A 14,339-nucleotide genomic window follows, 5' to 3' on the forward strand; every position below is an offset into this window, starting at 1 on the left:
ACCCCAGAAAGTGGAGCTTTGTCCAGGGCGACATGCGACGAGCCCCACTTCACATCCCAGCCTGACCGATCCAGCCTCTAGAGCCAATCCTTATCCCGAAGTCACTAAGAAATCCAATAAGGAATTCGGGTGGAATGTCCCTTGCCAGAGAGTAGTTAGAAAGTGGAACTCACTACCACAAGGAGTAGTTGAAGTAAAACCAGAGCTGTTTGTAAGGGGCAGCTAGATAAGTACACGGGGGAGAAAGGAATGGAAGGGTACACTGACAGAGTGAGATGTATTAGCATGGGAGGGGGGTCCTGGATTATAAACATGGCAGAGACCTGCTGGGCCTCTGTGTAAATCCTATGTATTGCATCTTTCAGAAAACTTCTACCGTGTTGCCTGAAGCAAGCAGCATGGTAAATCTTGTGCTTACTTTCACAGTGTGGCCAACACAAGAGCGCTGGTAAGATAATCTTCCTCCTTGGTGAATAGCACTACCCAGTGTCGAAAGTGAAACTCGCCAGTTCTTCAGTATCCCGCCCAGCTGTGTGCTACCTGCCCGAATACAGAACACACCATTAACACCTTCCCAACCCCAGATACAAACATTAATTTGTGGTAGAAATGGAATTCCCCAACATTGTCTATTCAGGCCTGTTAATTCTGGTCAACGTCTATTACTGGGCATGTGACAGTTCTCATATCTGCTGCGATATTTTACCCGATTTCCAAACGCGGTGCCCACTTGCTCGTGATTTGAGCTGCCTCGACAATTGAAAATCGAGTTAGAAGTAGTCACCGGGAAGCAGTTTGCTTTTCCGCTGTAGAACAGGTGATTTATTCCTTTAATGTTCTGATCAATTTTAATTCCTGATCAACCATGAGAGAGGGACGGAAATCTGTTGCACGAGGACAGGATTCAGGGGGACTGGTGGGTAGGAGCCTGCCCTGCCTTGTCTCATTGCGATGAATGAACCGCGTGTGATTGGCTTGACTTACCCGCGAAGATCACACAGAGAGAGAGAGAGAGATAACATTGCTGGAGTTCCGAGGGATGAAGTGCTCCCTCCTGTCTCTGTGACAACCGCACCCCCGCTTTCAGACACAACAGGCACAGAATGGACCAGGGAGCAACCGAGAGCGTGAACACCCAAGGATGGGCTCCATGGTGAAACATGGGCTGGGGGGAGCTGGCAAAACAGCTTTGGACATTTAAGAGCTGCAGCGCGGATTAATGTCGGTGCCCTCACTCTCTCCGACCTCACTCGCTCCGTTAAAATGGGAATCGACAGAAGACACAGGGCATCCCTCGCTCTTACTCTCAACTTTATAGCCCTGGTCTTCTGTGTCACCGCCTTCAGTACCAGCTACTGGTGCGAAGGCACCAGGAAAGTAGTGAAACCTTTCTGTAAAACCAACGTAAAGGGAAAACAGAGCAACTGTATCGAGTATAACAGTCCGGACAATAACGACAGCAGCGTGGTCCGGTATAGCTGGGAGACGGGGGATGATAAATATGTGATTTGTTATTTTCACGCCGGTATCTGGTTCTCCTGTGAAGAAAACATCAGCGGGGAAGGTTAGTTAAGCTTTAGGTAGCTTTTTAAAATGGACTAATCTATTTGTCTATCTGTATAACAGTGCGTCAGTGTGTGTGTGTGTGTGTGTGTGTATATAATGTCTCTCTCTCTCTCCCGATGTCTGTCTGTATCCATTTGTTTATCTTCTTCAACGTATCTATCCATTAACCATGTGTCCCTCTCATACATATATACATACATATATATATATATCTACAGATAGGTAGACATCTGCAAATCTACCAATATTTATTATTGGGGCAACTCTGTCTACGTGTGAAGTTGACAAACGATAATTTCCTGATGATTTCCGAGGTTAGAGTTTCCCTCCGTTAGTTGCCCTTTGATGTGGAGGCTGCGTGTTTGTTTGTTTAGCTTCCGGGCGGCCGGCAGGTCTGGAACTGGACCCAGAAAGAGCTGCTTCAGCCGCATTCGAGAACCAATGAACCCACAGACCCCAACCAAAGTGTTACTTGAAAGTTTTATTTTCATTTTACTCGCTTACTCTCTACATTTTAGTTTTCTCGCTCTCTCTCTATATATGTGTGTATATATATGAGGGACACAGGAGCGGCGCCCTGACCTGTCCATATGTAGATATGAGGACAGAAAAGGGGAATGAGAAATTCGCATGACCTTTTCCGCAAACACGGTACATTTTTGTTGGAGAGGTCCAAAGTGTTCAGGCAGACCTCTGAGAGGTGCAGAATCTATCATTGGCAAAGCTCAAAGCAACAAGAGAAGACTCAGAAGCCCGGGGGGGGGGAGGGTGCGGGGGTGGTGGTGCAGTCCTGGCGATTGCATGTGACGGGGCTGAGGGGAACTCGCCTCCTCTCACAGCTCCTATTGCACCGGGTGTAGTAACAGGGAAGGGGGGGGGGGGAGGAATGAGACCTACTCTGATAACATTATCTAGTTACTGGAGGAATGGACAAAATAAAACGCAAAGACACAGCACAATATTTCGTTTTGAGAACATAAGTTCCCTGCAATCAGACAGCGGTTGCTTGCGCTGCTGAAATGATTGTCGTTGTCCTATGTAAGGGTGACATTGCGTTTCCAGCATTTGATTTAACTTTTGCTCCTGCTAATAGTTTTCAGTTCAGCTGGAAAGCTCCCATTTTCCTCCATGCTTTCCCTGGAATGAGGCAGCATCTGTTGATGCAGAATACCTAGAAATCTCTATTTCCGTCTTTTTCGATAAGAAGAAATGCTGTTAGCCGTTCGTGCCTGTTCTACATTTCCAAACGATTCCTTGTGCTTTGTGTCGTTTAATTTTTATTCACTTTTTTGTTTTATGTTGCTCCACAGGGGAAAAATGCCGAAGTTTTATCCATCTTACGCCGCCTGCTGAACGAGGTTAGTTTGGAGTGAATGTATTACTTTATTACTTTTCACAGAACCTGTAGTAGCGGCATCTGTCATTGCTATTGTCTTGCTAATTATTGTGACCCATTACCTTTCAAAATGTCTCATAATCGTGCAGGCCTACCTCTAGTTACAGAGATGTCTAATCATCCCAATATCTCCTAAACCTTCAGCCTGCATTATCTAGAAGGACAAGGGCAACAGGTGAATAAGGGCACCATCACCCCCAAGTTCCCCACTAACTCCAATACCACCCCAACTTGAACACATATCTCCATTCGTTTATCATTGCTGGCTCAGAATCCTGGAACATCCTACCTAACTGCCCTGTGAATGTACCTTCACCAAATGAATCACACCAGCAGCCAAAAGAAGGCTCATCACCACCTTCTGGAGGGCAACTGGGGAAGGACAATAAATGCCAGCTTTGCCAGTGATGCCAGCATTCCAAGAATGACTTTTTTAAATTAAACAAATCCACACTCCAGTGCAGAGTACGCCCAACTCAGGAATTCGGGGGGTGATTTAGCTCCAGGGATGCAAATCAGGAATTGGAGCACCTGTCCTTCAATAATTTTCCAAATTCCTATTGAGCTTCTGATGGGCAAAGCTCCACATCAAGGACACAAATTCATAAGTTGACCCATTAGATTTAAACCTTGAATTTATGCTAAGTAAAGTTGCACATTTAATATTTAATGTATTTGTGCAAAGTTCTTTGCTCCTATATTTTAGTGGAGACACTAAGTTGTAACTTTATATGGGTTAATGAATTAAAATAGTGGACTAAACAATTTCGTTGGAAGATATTGGTGGGGCGGGGGTGGGGGAGTGGGGGGGGGGGGGGAGTGGGGGGGGTGGGTGCGATGGCATTGTAGTATTGTCGCTGGACCAGTGACCCAGGGTAATGGTCTGGGGACCTGGGTTTGAATCCTGCCACAGCAGACGGTGGAATTTGAATTCAATAAAAAAAAACTCTGGAAGCAAAGGTCTAATGATGACCAGGAAACCATTGTCAACTGTTGTAAAAACCCATCTGGTTCACTAATGTCCTTTAGGGAAGGAAACCTGCTGATCTTACTTGGTCTGCCTCCATGTGACTCCAGACACACAACAATGTGACTGGCTCTTAAATGTCTTCTGAACAAGGGCAATTAGGGATGGACAATAAATGCTGGCCTAGCCAACGACGCCCACATCCCATGAATGAATAAAAAAGATTAAGCATTTGTATGCTAATATTCAGGCAGCATAATTCCTCAAGTGTCAGTCTTGGTGACATTCTTGTCTCTTGAGTCAGAAAGTCATGCAGAGACTTGGAGGCACAATCTAGGCTGGCACTTCAGTACAGCACTGAGAGAGTTGCCTTTTGTTAGTAACTTTAAACCAAGACCCTATCTGTTCTCAAGAGGCTGTAAAAGATGCTATGGCAGGATTTGAAGAAGAGCAGGGGAGTTCCTCCTGGTGTCCTGGCCAATATCTATCATTCAATTGTCATCCCTATATTAAAAAGCCATTCATCTCATTAGTACTTGTGGAACCTCACTGTATGAAAATTGGTTACTGCTTCTCCCAACATAACGAAAGTGTCTGTTCACCTTAAGTACATCATTAGCTGGCCACTATATGGAATGTGCTACGAAGGTGGAAACGTGCTGAATGAATTCAAGTCATTTCTTTATGCAGCATATTACATTTGAGGCAGGAATAAAGCACTGCATGTTCCATTGCTTCCTTCAGGACCAAAACTGTTTATTCCACCAAACAACCTAAACGATATCAATGTATCACTTGAAAAGAAAAACTGAAAAGATGCTGCTGATGAATGTTTTAGCTTAAAGTGGACAATTTGCTTATGGGAAAAGTGACTGTGAGGAATGATGAGTTTTCAAACTAAGCAACTGCTTCTATCTCAAAGCTGAACAACAAATGGATTTGTAAACGCCTCTAACTCACTGAAGAAATGGAGGGTAGGTCAACAATTATGGTGAGTCACAGCACTTCTCTGCTGTGTTCGGGAGACAATGTAACTTGCAAAAAAGCTCTCGGGAGCAAGTGAGCTCTCACAAGCTTCCATACAGCTGAATGGTGCTAAAATCAGAAACAGATTCTGTCTGTATGGTATCATGCTTTAGGGAAATCATACTGTCCAACATCAATGACTAATATAATGCATTTGTAAGAATTTCTCCTGGCTATCCTTTTAACAGTTGTCTTAATTTGTTTACCAGGTGCCAAATCAGTCTTTAATGAACCAGTTATGCACGTTGTTACAAATTCATTGCAAATATGCAGTGCAAATTCAATGTAGATTTTCCCATGTTGATTTAGCCTATCAGTGTTAGCCTATCTTGATGATTTGTACAGGACTGGAATTATCAGTTGCGACCAGTGCCTGCAGTTTACCTATGGTTATTTGAAATGCTTTTGATGGTCAGGTATCTGATTCTACCTCTGCCCCTTAATTTCCCTATCTGATTGCCACGCCATGCTGTCTAATTAACATATTCTCCTTTCTATTGCTGCATGCTTGACCTGATTGCTTCCTCTTACCTGCTGTCTGTTTACGTATAGCCCGGATCCCACCCTACCATTTCTTCTTCTCAACTAGTATTTAACAGGTGCCCAGGAGCTCTTCTAATCTTTTCCATTGGATTCAGTGCTCTGCTACTTCTATCAATGTCCTTCAATGTGGCTCCACCCGGCTTTATCCACATCTGCTGGAGACTTTGGGGCTTCTGCTGGACCCTGTGAGATCTGCATGTCAGGAGTTGGCAGCGCTGGAATACGGCTTGTGAAGTAAATGCCTCCTGTATTTCCGAAGTAATAGCTGGAACTCATCATGACTGGCAAACTGCCCTCCATTTCCTTACTTAGACCAATATATGCATGTTTGTTTAGCATTCTATCTAAAGACAGAAGCTATCACTCACATTCCACTCAAGTATCCACAGCTGCCCAGTCAGCCCTAAGGCTCAGGCATGGAGTCAGTTTTCTGATGCCAGTCCCAATATTTTATTACCTGGTTTCTTATCCGTTTTCTCACATTAACCCACTCATTGCCTTTTTGGTCATTGTATCCCCCAGAGTTTTTCCATCTAACCTGTCCGATGGATCTGGATTCTCCTTCTACTGAAATGGTTTCTTTGTGAACCATGTACTAAATTGTATATCATGTAGCTTCTTCATTTTATGACAACTCAACTACAAAGTCCAATATGATTTATTTACTTTCCATATTCTGCCTTCTAAGCTGTGAGCTCCTTGTATCTATTCTCCAGATACCATTCCTGCACAGCTCTTCCTGTCTTTCTTCCAGCCCCCCATTGATAATTGCTGTAATTTTCCCTGTTTCTTGTCTAACATGTTCCTTCTGTACCATTTCTAAAAGGACCGCTTCCCTCTCTCTGGGTGTTTCTCTCACTAGGCCTCATGCCAGCCACATGAGTTTAAAATTCTAATCCTCCTTTGCAAAACCGTCTATGACCTTACCCCTCTTTATAACCTCCAAATCTGAGATCTCTTCACTAATTCATTCTGGCCTCTTGCACATCCACAACTTCCATCACACCACCATTGATGGCTGTGCCTTCATGTGCATAGCTGAAGTCCCCCCTATAACCTCTTGGCTTCTCTTCCTCTCTTACCTCCTTTAAGATGTCCCTTAAAAGCTATTTCTTTGGCCATTTTGGGGTTATTCTCCTTGAAGTGAAGGAGGTTAAGGGGAGATCTGATAAAGGTTTATGAGATTATACAGCTTTCGATAAAGTAAACAAAGAAAAGCTATTCCCACTAACTGATGGTACAGGGGCTAAGGAACACAGATTTAAGGTTTTGGAGAGGGATGTGAGGAAGAATTTTCTTACACAGCAAGCAGTAATAACCTGGAACCTGCTGACTAGAAGAGTGGTGGAAGCAGAGATGATCAGTTATTTCAAAAGGAAATTGGATAGACACTTGAGGGAATTAAATTTGCAGGCTACAGGGATAGCATAGGGGAGGGGGACTGACTGGATGGCTCTATAAAAAGCTGGGTTGGACTCGATGGATTGAATGTAATGACTCTATGCGCATTCAAATTTCCTTTATGTTAAAATGGCTGTACTGCTAACATTGCTATATAATATAGTTATGACATTAACTGAAATAGCTTACTTTGCTAATTAATCCAAGGTCAGACATCTTCTGAATTTCCTAACACACACAACGAGCAGATGGCACTCTTACAAGGAAGCTACTTTTCAGATGTTAAGGAATAGGCTACTGGAGTGTGCATGAAGCAAGGGTATTTGTGCAAGTTCCTTGTTTGTAAGATTCAATGTATTGCCTTTGTAATATCCTGCAGTGTCTTTTCTCTTCTGCTTTACGAGAGGGAAGCTATGTTCATCCGTACATTTTTGAAATACTTCATCCGTACCATTAGTTCCTTCTCTACTCTGCCGTACACCATTGACTATGGTTTTGCAGGCTTTGTGACTATAGCTGGCCTTACGTGATCTCATTTTTCCATAAGACTAAAACTATTTTTGAAAGAACAAAAAAACTTGCATTTCGACAGCCTAATTGACTTATTAAAAAAAACACAGAAAAAAGACATAACTTTTAAAGCATTTTTCATGATCTCAGGGCATCGCAAGCACTTGACAGCCAATGAAGTATTTCAAAAATGTAGTCGCTGTTGTAATACAGGGAAATGTGGCAATCAATATGCGCATAGTAAGATCCCACAAACAGCACTGAGACGATAACCAGATAATTCATTTTTGTGATATTGTTTGAGGGATAAATATTGGCCAAGATATCAGGAGAATTCACATACTCTTCTTCAAATAGTGCCACAGCATCTTTTACAGAAGAGGCCGGACAGGAAGTCAAAAGGCGATACCTCTAACAGTGCAGCAATCCGTCAGTCCTGCACTGAAGTGTCAGCCTCGATTATGTACTTCTGGTTCAGAGGTGAAAGTGCTATGACTAATACTTATAAGGGTAAGGATGATCAGATCAGCCTAAATAGGGCTGAATAGTCCATTACTCTTCCAGACTCCATTCATAAAAGTTTTCATCACTTCTGCTCTTAATTAGCAAGAGAAGAAAATAAAAAAGTACAGCCAATCTCTGATTTCTTTCAACTAAAGAGAATCACAACACTTTTTTTATGTGAGCACAATATGAGCTAAATGTTTACAGTGCCAAGATTACTATACAGTCGCACTAGGTTGCTGCAGACAATTTATTACAGATGGTTTAGACATGATTGAGTAAAATTAACCAGTCAATAATGAATTATTCCCTGATAAAAGGCTGTTGATTCACAAACTAATTTAAAATTCAGAAGTTTGTGGACAGAACAGAGCAGATCCTGAGAACAACTTTGAACCAAACTCATAACAGTCAACAGCAGGGAAAAGCAGAAGAATCGTGTTTAACTGAGAGACTGCAAAAATTAGATCCCTTTAAGACATTTATTTATGACAACAGTGCATGATTCAGGATTATTGCAAAGGAAGTAGGAGACCTCACACTAAGCAAAGCACTCCCTTTGCTGAAATTATCTCTCTAACCCTATTTCAGCAGAACACCTGCTGAATCATCCATGGCCACCTTATTCCATTGAAAAATTAATCTCCTCATTCTAATTTGTGCCTGTGAGCAAGACCAGTCATTAAAGGTAGCCTGCTGAGCCTGATCATCAGTTACGTTTAAAATCTAATAATTCAAAGCCTACTCTTCACACAGGACTAGAAAGACATATTTAATCTGTGTTTTTTTGCAATTTCAGTCATGTCATGCAATTGTCTGTGAAGCTGACGCAGATTGTATGAATCACAATGCTATTTCTCTCTGGGAGATTAGTTATGTCCCCCTTTACTCTTCATCTAAGTGTTTTTCCCCATTTTTCCTTATTTCTCTGTTCCCCAATGTTACTGCTTGATATCACTACCACTTTTATATCTGTCAGTCCTCACATTCCCTGCATTTAATTCAACAGTTCCCAATTTGATTGTGCCAATTAGCTCTAATCACTAAAGCTGGATTGTTACGAGACTAGACCGAGATAACTCTCTATCTTTCCCTGGCACTGGTAGGTGCAGTAACTATTCTTAAGTTTCCTGATTGCTGACTGGGCCCTCACCCCTTCCTTCTTGCTAACTTATACCTGAAGAGACTGACTCTTGGAGAGGGTCAAAAATTGAGGCTGGTATATGAGTTGCTTCTGCTGCAGGGTCTTCAATAATGGGGAACTATCAAGTGACAAGAAATAAATGAGAAACAGAACCATGGGAGCTCCCCTAATCTATTATACAGAGGCTAAAAGATGCTCATGTACAGTTATAAAACTACTATACAAGGCATAGATTTTGATGATCATCAACCAGCAGAGCAGAGTGCATGCAATTTGATTCACTGTCACATTCTGTCCATGCTCAGACAAGTATGCAAACCAATATTTAAGTTGCATATATTTCTGAAGTTTGGGATGCTTTATAAACTGGGAGTTTGTCATCATTACCCTGTAGATTTGATCACTGCCTTAAAGGTTACTTGATTTCATCATCCCAGCTGACAGGAAAATGGTCATTTACAGGAGTTACAGCACCATGCATCAATGTCCTATGATAGCAGCAGTGTGCTGTACTAGACTGCGTAACATTAGATGACACTTGCAGAAAATAGATAGGGTTGCAATTAAGAAAAAATGATACATTTGGAATTTCTCAGCAATGACTCACCCCATACAGTTAGTGTATTAAGAACCCAGGTATGAGCAAATTAGGACCCTGATCTGATTAATGCTGGAGGAGCTGTAATTGGAAAGAGGTGGGGAGGGTGTGGCGATCAGAATCTGCCAGGGTTCCAGTAGAATGCCCTTGTGGAAATTTAAGATATAGTCGACATCATTTGGAGGCTCACCACCAGCCTCAGCTGAGGCTAACCCCCATTGACCATTGTAGAATAGATACAGCACGGAAGGAGTCTATCTGACCCTTTGTGCTCATACTGGCTCTTTTTTTGAACTATCCAATTAGTCCCATTCTTTTACTCTTTCCCCATGGTGCAATAATTTATTTCCCTTCAAAGTATTTACCTCATTCTCTTATGAAAGTTACTATTGAATATGTTTCCATCATCCTTTAGGCTGTGAACTCCAGATCACACCAACTCATTATGCAAGAAATGTTTCTTCATTCTGCCTCTGCTTCTAAGGCCAATCATCTTCAACCTGGTCACCAACCCTTCTGCCACTGGACAGTCTCTCCTCATTTACTCTCTGAAAACACTGCATGATTTTGAATGCCTGAAGCAAATCTCCTCTCTATCTTCTATGTTCTAAGGAGAATAAACCACTTCTGCAGTTTCTCCACATAACTGAAACACTCTTCTGCACCCTCTCTAAGGACTTGCCATTCTCCCTAAAGTGTGGTGCCCAGACTTGGGCATGATTTTCTAACTGAGGGACAGCCAGTGTTTTATAAAGGATTGGCATAGCTTCCTTGCTTCTGTACTCTATTAATAAAATCAATGATGCTCCTTTAACGGCCTTCTCAACTTGTCCTGCTACCTTCAACAAGTTGCTTTCATATGTCGCCAGGTACCTCTGCTCCTCATGCTGCTCCTTTAATTTCTACCATTTAGAAAATATTACCTGTCCTCATTATTCTGAGCAAAATGTGTCACTTCACATTTCACCTGCATTAAATTTCATCTGCCATGTGTTGCTCCTTTCCCCAGTCTATATCCTCCTGAAGTCTATTATTTAATACTTTACTGCATTTCTGAGTTTTGTGTCATCTGGGTGAGATGCCAGACACCTGCCTAGAGCACACAGCAGAAAACTGAGTACCTGGGATGTTCCATCCATTAATTGTAAGGTTGAAATCTAGGAGCCCTGGGAGGAATAGGTAGTGACACTGTAGCTTAGTGGGTCAATGCTGCAACGTGTTGTGGGTGGTGAGTGGGCCTACTGGAGAATCAGGGACCCTCTTGAGTAGGGCATTAGGGTTCACCTACTGGTGCTAGCAAAATTGACAGAGTGGAAATATAACTACTTGAGTGAGGAATGTTGTAGGAATAGGAGGGGTTCTGAGGAAAGACAAGAAATTAAAAATGGAGGAGGAAGAACTGAGACTGGGTTAATTGTGTTTCACAGTTGTCTATTCACAATATATATCAATGATTTGGATGAGAGAACCAAATGTAATATTTCCAAGTTTGCTGACAATGCAAAAATAGATGGGAATTTGAGCTCTGAGTAGGATGTAAAGAAGTTTCAAGGTGATCTAGAGAAGTTGAGTGAATGGACAAATACTTAGCAGATGCAGTATAACGTGGATAAGTGTGAAGTTATCCACTTTGGAAGGAAAACAGAATGGCACAGTATTACCTAAATGGTGATAGATTGGGAAACGTTGATGTACAAAGGGTCCTGGGTATCCTTGTACACCAGTCACTGAAAGCAAGCATGTAGATGCAGCAAGCAGTTAGGAAGCAAATGGCATGTTGGCCTTCACTGTGAGAGGACTTGAGTACAGGAGGAAAGATGTCTTACTACAGCTGTTAAGGGCCTTGGTGTGACCACATCTGGAGTATTGTGCACAGTTTTGATCTCCTTAGATAGAAACATAGAAAACATAGAAACATAGAAAATAGGAGCAGGAGGATGCCATTTGGCCCTTCCAAACTTCTCCACCATTCATTATGATCATAGCTGGTCATCGAACTCAATAGCCTGCTCCCACTTTCTCCCCATATCCTTTGATCCCTTTTGCCTCAAGAGTTATATCTAACTCCTTCTTGAAAACAGACAATGTTTTAGCCTCAACTACTTTCTGTGGTAGCGAATTCCACAGGCTCCCCACGCTCTGGGTGAAGAAATTTCTCCTCATCTCAGTTTTAAATGGTCTACCCCGTAACCTCAGACTGTGACCCCTAGTTTGGAACTCCCCCACCATCGGGAACATCCTTCCTGCATCTACCCTGTCTAGTCCTGTTAGAATTTTATAGGTTTCTATGAGATCCCTCCTCGTTCTTCTGAACTCCAGTGAATATAATCCTAACTGACTCAATCTTTCCTCATATGTCAGTCCCGCCATCCCAGGAATCAGTCTGGTAAACCTTCGCTGCACTCTCTATAGCAAAAACATCCTTCCTCAGATAAGGAGACCGAAACTGCACACAAAATTCCAGGTGTGGTCTCACCAAGGCCCTGTTTAATTACAACAAGACATCCCTGTTCCTGTACGCGAATCCTCCCATTATGAAGGCCAACATACCATTTGCCTTCTTTACTGCCTGCTCTACTTGCATGTTTACCTTCAGCGATTGGTGTATAAGGACACCCAGGTCTTGTTGCCATTCCCCTCTCTCAACTTATAGCCATTCACTTGCATTTCCCCCAACTTAGTCTCCAGCGTTCGTTGCTCCCAATGCGGTCTTCTCGACATTGGAGAGACCAAACGTAAACTGGGCGACCGCTTTGCAGAACACTGCAAACCTCCCTGTCGCTTGCCATTTTAACGCTCCACCTTGCTCTCTTGCCCACATGTCTGTCCTTGGCTTGCTGCATTGTTCCAGTGAAGCCCAATGCAAACTGGAGGAACAGCACCTCATCTTCCGACTAGGCACTTTACAGCCTTCCGGACTGAATATTGAATTCAACAACTTTAGATCTTGAAGTTCCTCCCCCATCCCCACCACCTTTCCGTTTCTTCTGCCTTCCTTTTGTTTTTTTCCAATAATTTATATAGATTTTTCTTTTCCCATCTATTTCCATTATTTTTAAATCTTTTATGCCCTGCTAGTCTTTCCACCCCACCCCCACTAGAGCTGTACTTTGAGTGCCCTGCCATCCATTCTTAATTAGCCCATTCGTTGAGATAATATCACCACCTTCAACGCCTCTTTGTTCCTTTGGCTGTGACATCTTTTGATTATCTGCTCCTATCACTGCTTGCTTGTCCCTACAACCACACCCCCCAACTTCTCTCCCACCACACCACCACCACCACCCCCCCCCCCACACCCCCCACCTTAAACCAGCTTATATTTCACCCCTCTTCTAATATTCACTCAGTTCTGTTGAAGGGTCATGAGGACTCGAAATGTCAACTCTTTTCCTCTCCGCTGATGCTGCCAGACCTGCTGAGTTTTTCCAGGTAATTCTGTTTTTGTTAATAATCTGCCTTCCTGTTTTTGCTACCAAACTGGATAACCTCACATTTACCCACATTATACTGCATCTGCCATGCATTTGCCCACTCACTCAGCTTGTCCAAATCACACTGAAGCGTCTCTGCATCCTCCTCACAGTTCACCCTCCCACCCAGCTTTGTGTCATCTGCAAATTTGGAGATGTTACATTTAGTTCCCTCATCTAAATCATGAATATATATCGTGAATAGCTGGGGTCCCAGCACCGATCCCTGCGGTACCCCAGTAGTCACTGCCTGCCATTCCGAAAAAGACCCGTTTATTCCTACTCTTTGTTTCCTGTCTGCCAACTAGTTTTCTATCCATCTCAATTCACTATCCCCAATTCCATGCGCTTTAATTTTATACCCTAATCTCTTAGGTGGAACTTTGTCAAAAGCCTTCTGAAATTCCAAATAAACCACATCCACTGGCTCCCCCTCATCAACTCTTCGAATTACATCCTCGAAAAATTCCAGTAGATTTGTCAAGCGTGATTTCCCTTTCGTAAATCCATGCTGTCTCTGTCCGATTCTGCCACTGTTTTCCAAGTGCTCTGCTATTAAATCTTTTATAATGAACTCTAGAATTTTCCCCACTACCAATATCAGGCTGACTGGTCTATAATTCCCTGTTTTCTCTCTACCTCCCTATTTAAATAGTGGGGTTACATTAGCTACCCTCTAATCGTAGGAACTGTTCCAAAGTCTATAGAATCTCAGCAGATGACCACCAATGCATCCACTATTTCTAGGGCCACTTCCTTAAGTACTCTGGGATGTAGATTATCAGGCCCTGGGGATTGATCTGCCTTCAATCCCATCAATTTCCCCAACACTATTTTCCTACTAATACTGATTTCTTTCAGTTCCTCCCTCTCACCAAACCTTGTGTTCCCAACATTTCTGGTATGTTATTTGTGTCCTCCTTTATGAAGACAGAACCAAAGTATGTATTTAATTGGTCAGCCATTTCTTTGTTCCCCATTATAAATTCCCTTGTTTCTGACTGTAAGGGACCTACATTTGTCTTCACCAATCTTTTTCTCTTCACAAACCTATAGAAACTTTTACTGTCAGTTTTTATGTTCCCTGCAAGCTTACTCTCGTACTCTATTTTCCCCTTCTTAACCAATCACTTCGTCCTCCTTTGCTGAATTCTAAACTGCCCCCAATCCTCAGGTCTGTTGTTTTTTCTGGCCAATTTGTATACCTCTTC

The 14,339-nt window shown here is 42.6% G+C and overlaps 1 protein-coding gene across 1 annotated transcript in view; it reads left to right on the plus strand.

Annotated features, from left to right (window-relative positions):
* The first annotated feature begins 1,263 nt into the window (after positions 1 to 1,263).
* LOC121293847 (germ cell-specific gene 1-like protein) overlaps positions 1,264 to 14,339 on the plus strand; it is a 172,143-nt gene continuing 159,067 nt past the window's right edge. The window contains exons 1-2 of the mRNA XM_041217244.1: positions 1,264 to 1,564; positions 2,877 to 2,924. Of these exons, the coding sequence (XP_041073178.1) occupies positions 1,264 to 1,564; positions 2,877 to 2,924 (349 nt within the window). The remainder of the gene's footprint in view (positions 1,565 to 2,876; positions 2,925 to 14,339) is intronic.

The sequence above is a fragment of the Carcharodon carcharias genome, chromosome 22, assembly GCF_017639515.1.
Source record: "Carcharodon carcharias isolate sCarCar2 chromosome 22, sCarCar2.pri, whole genome shotgun sequence".
Classification (NCBI taxonomy): domain Eukaryota; kingdom Metazoa; phylum Chordata; class Chondrichthyes; order Lamniformes; family Lamnidae; genus Carcharodon; species Carcharodon carcharias.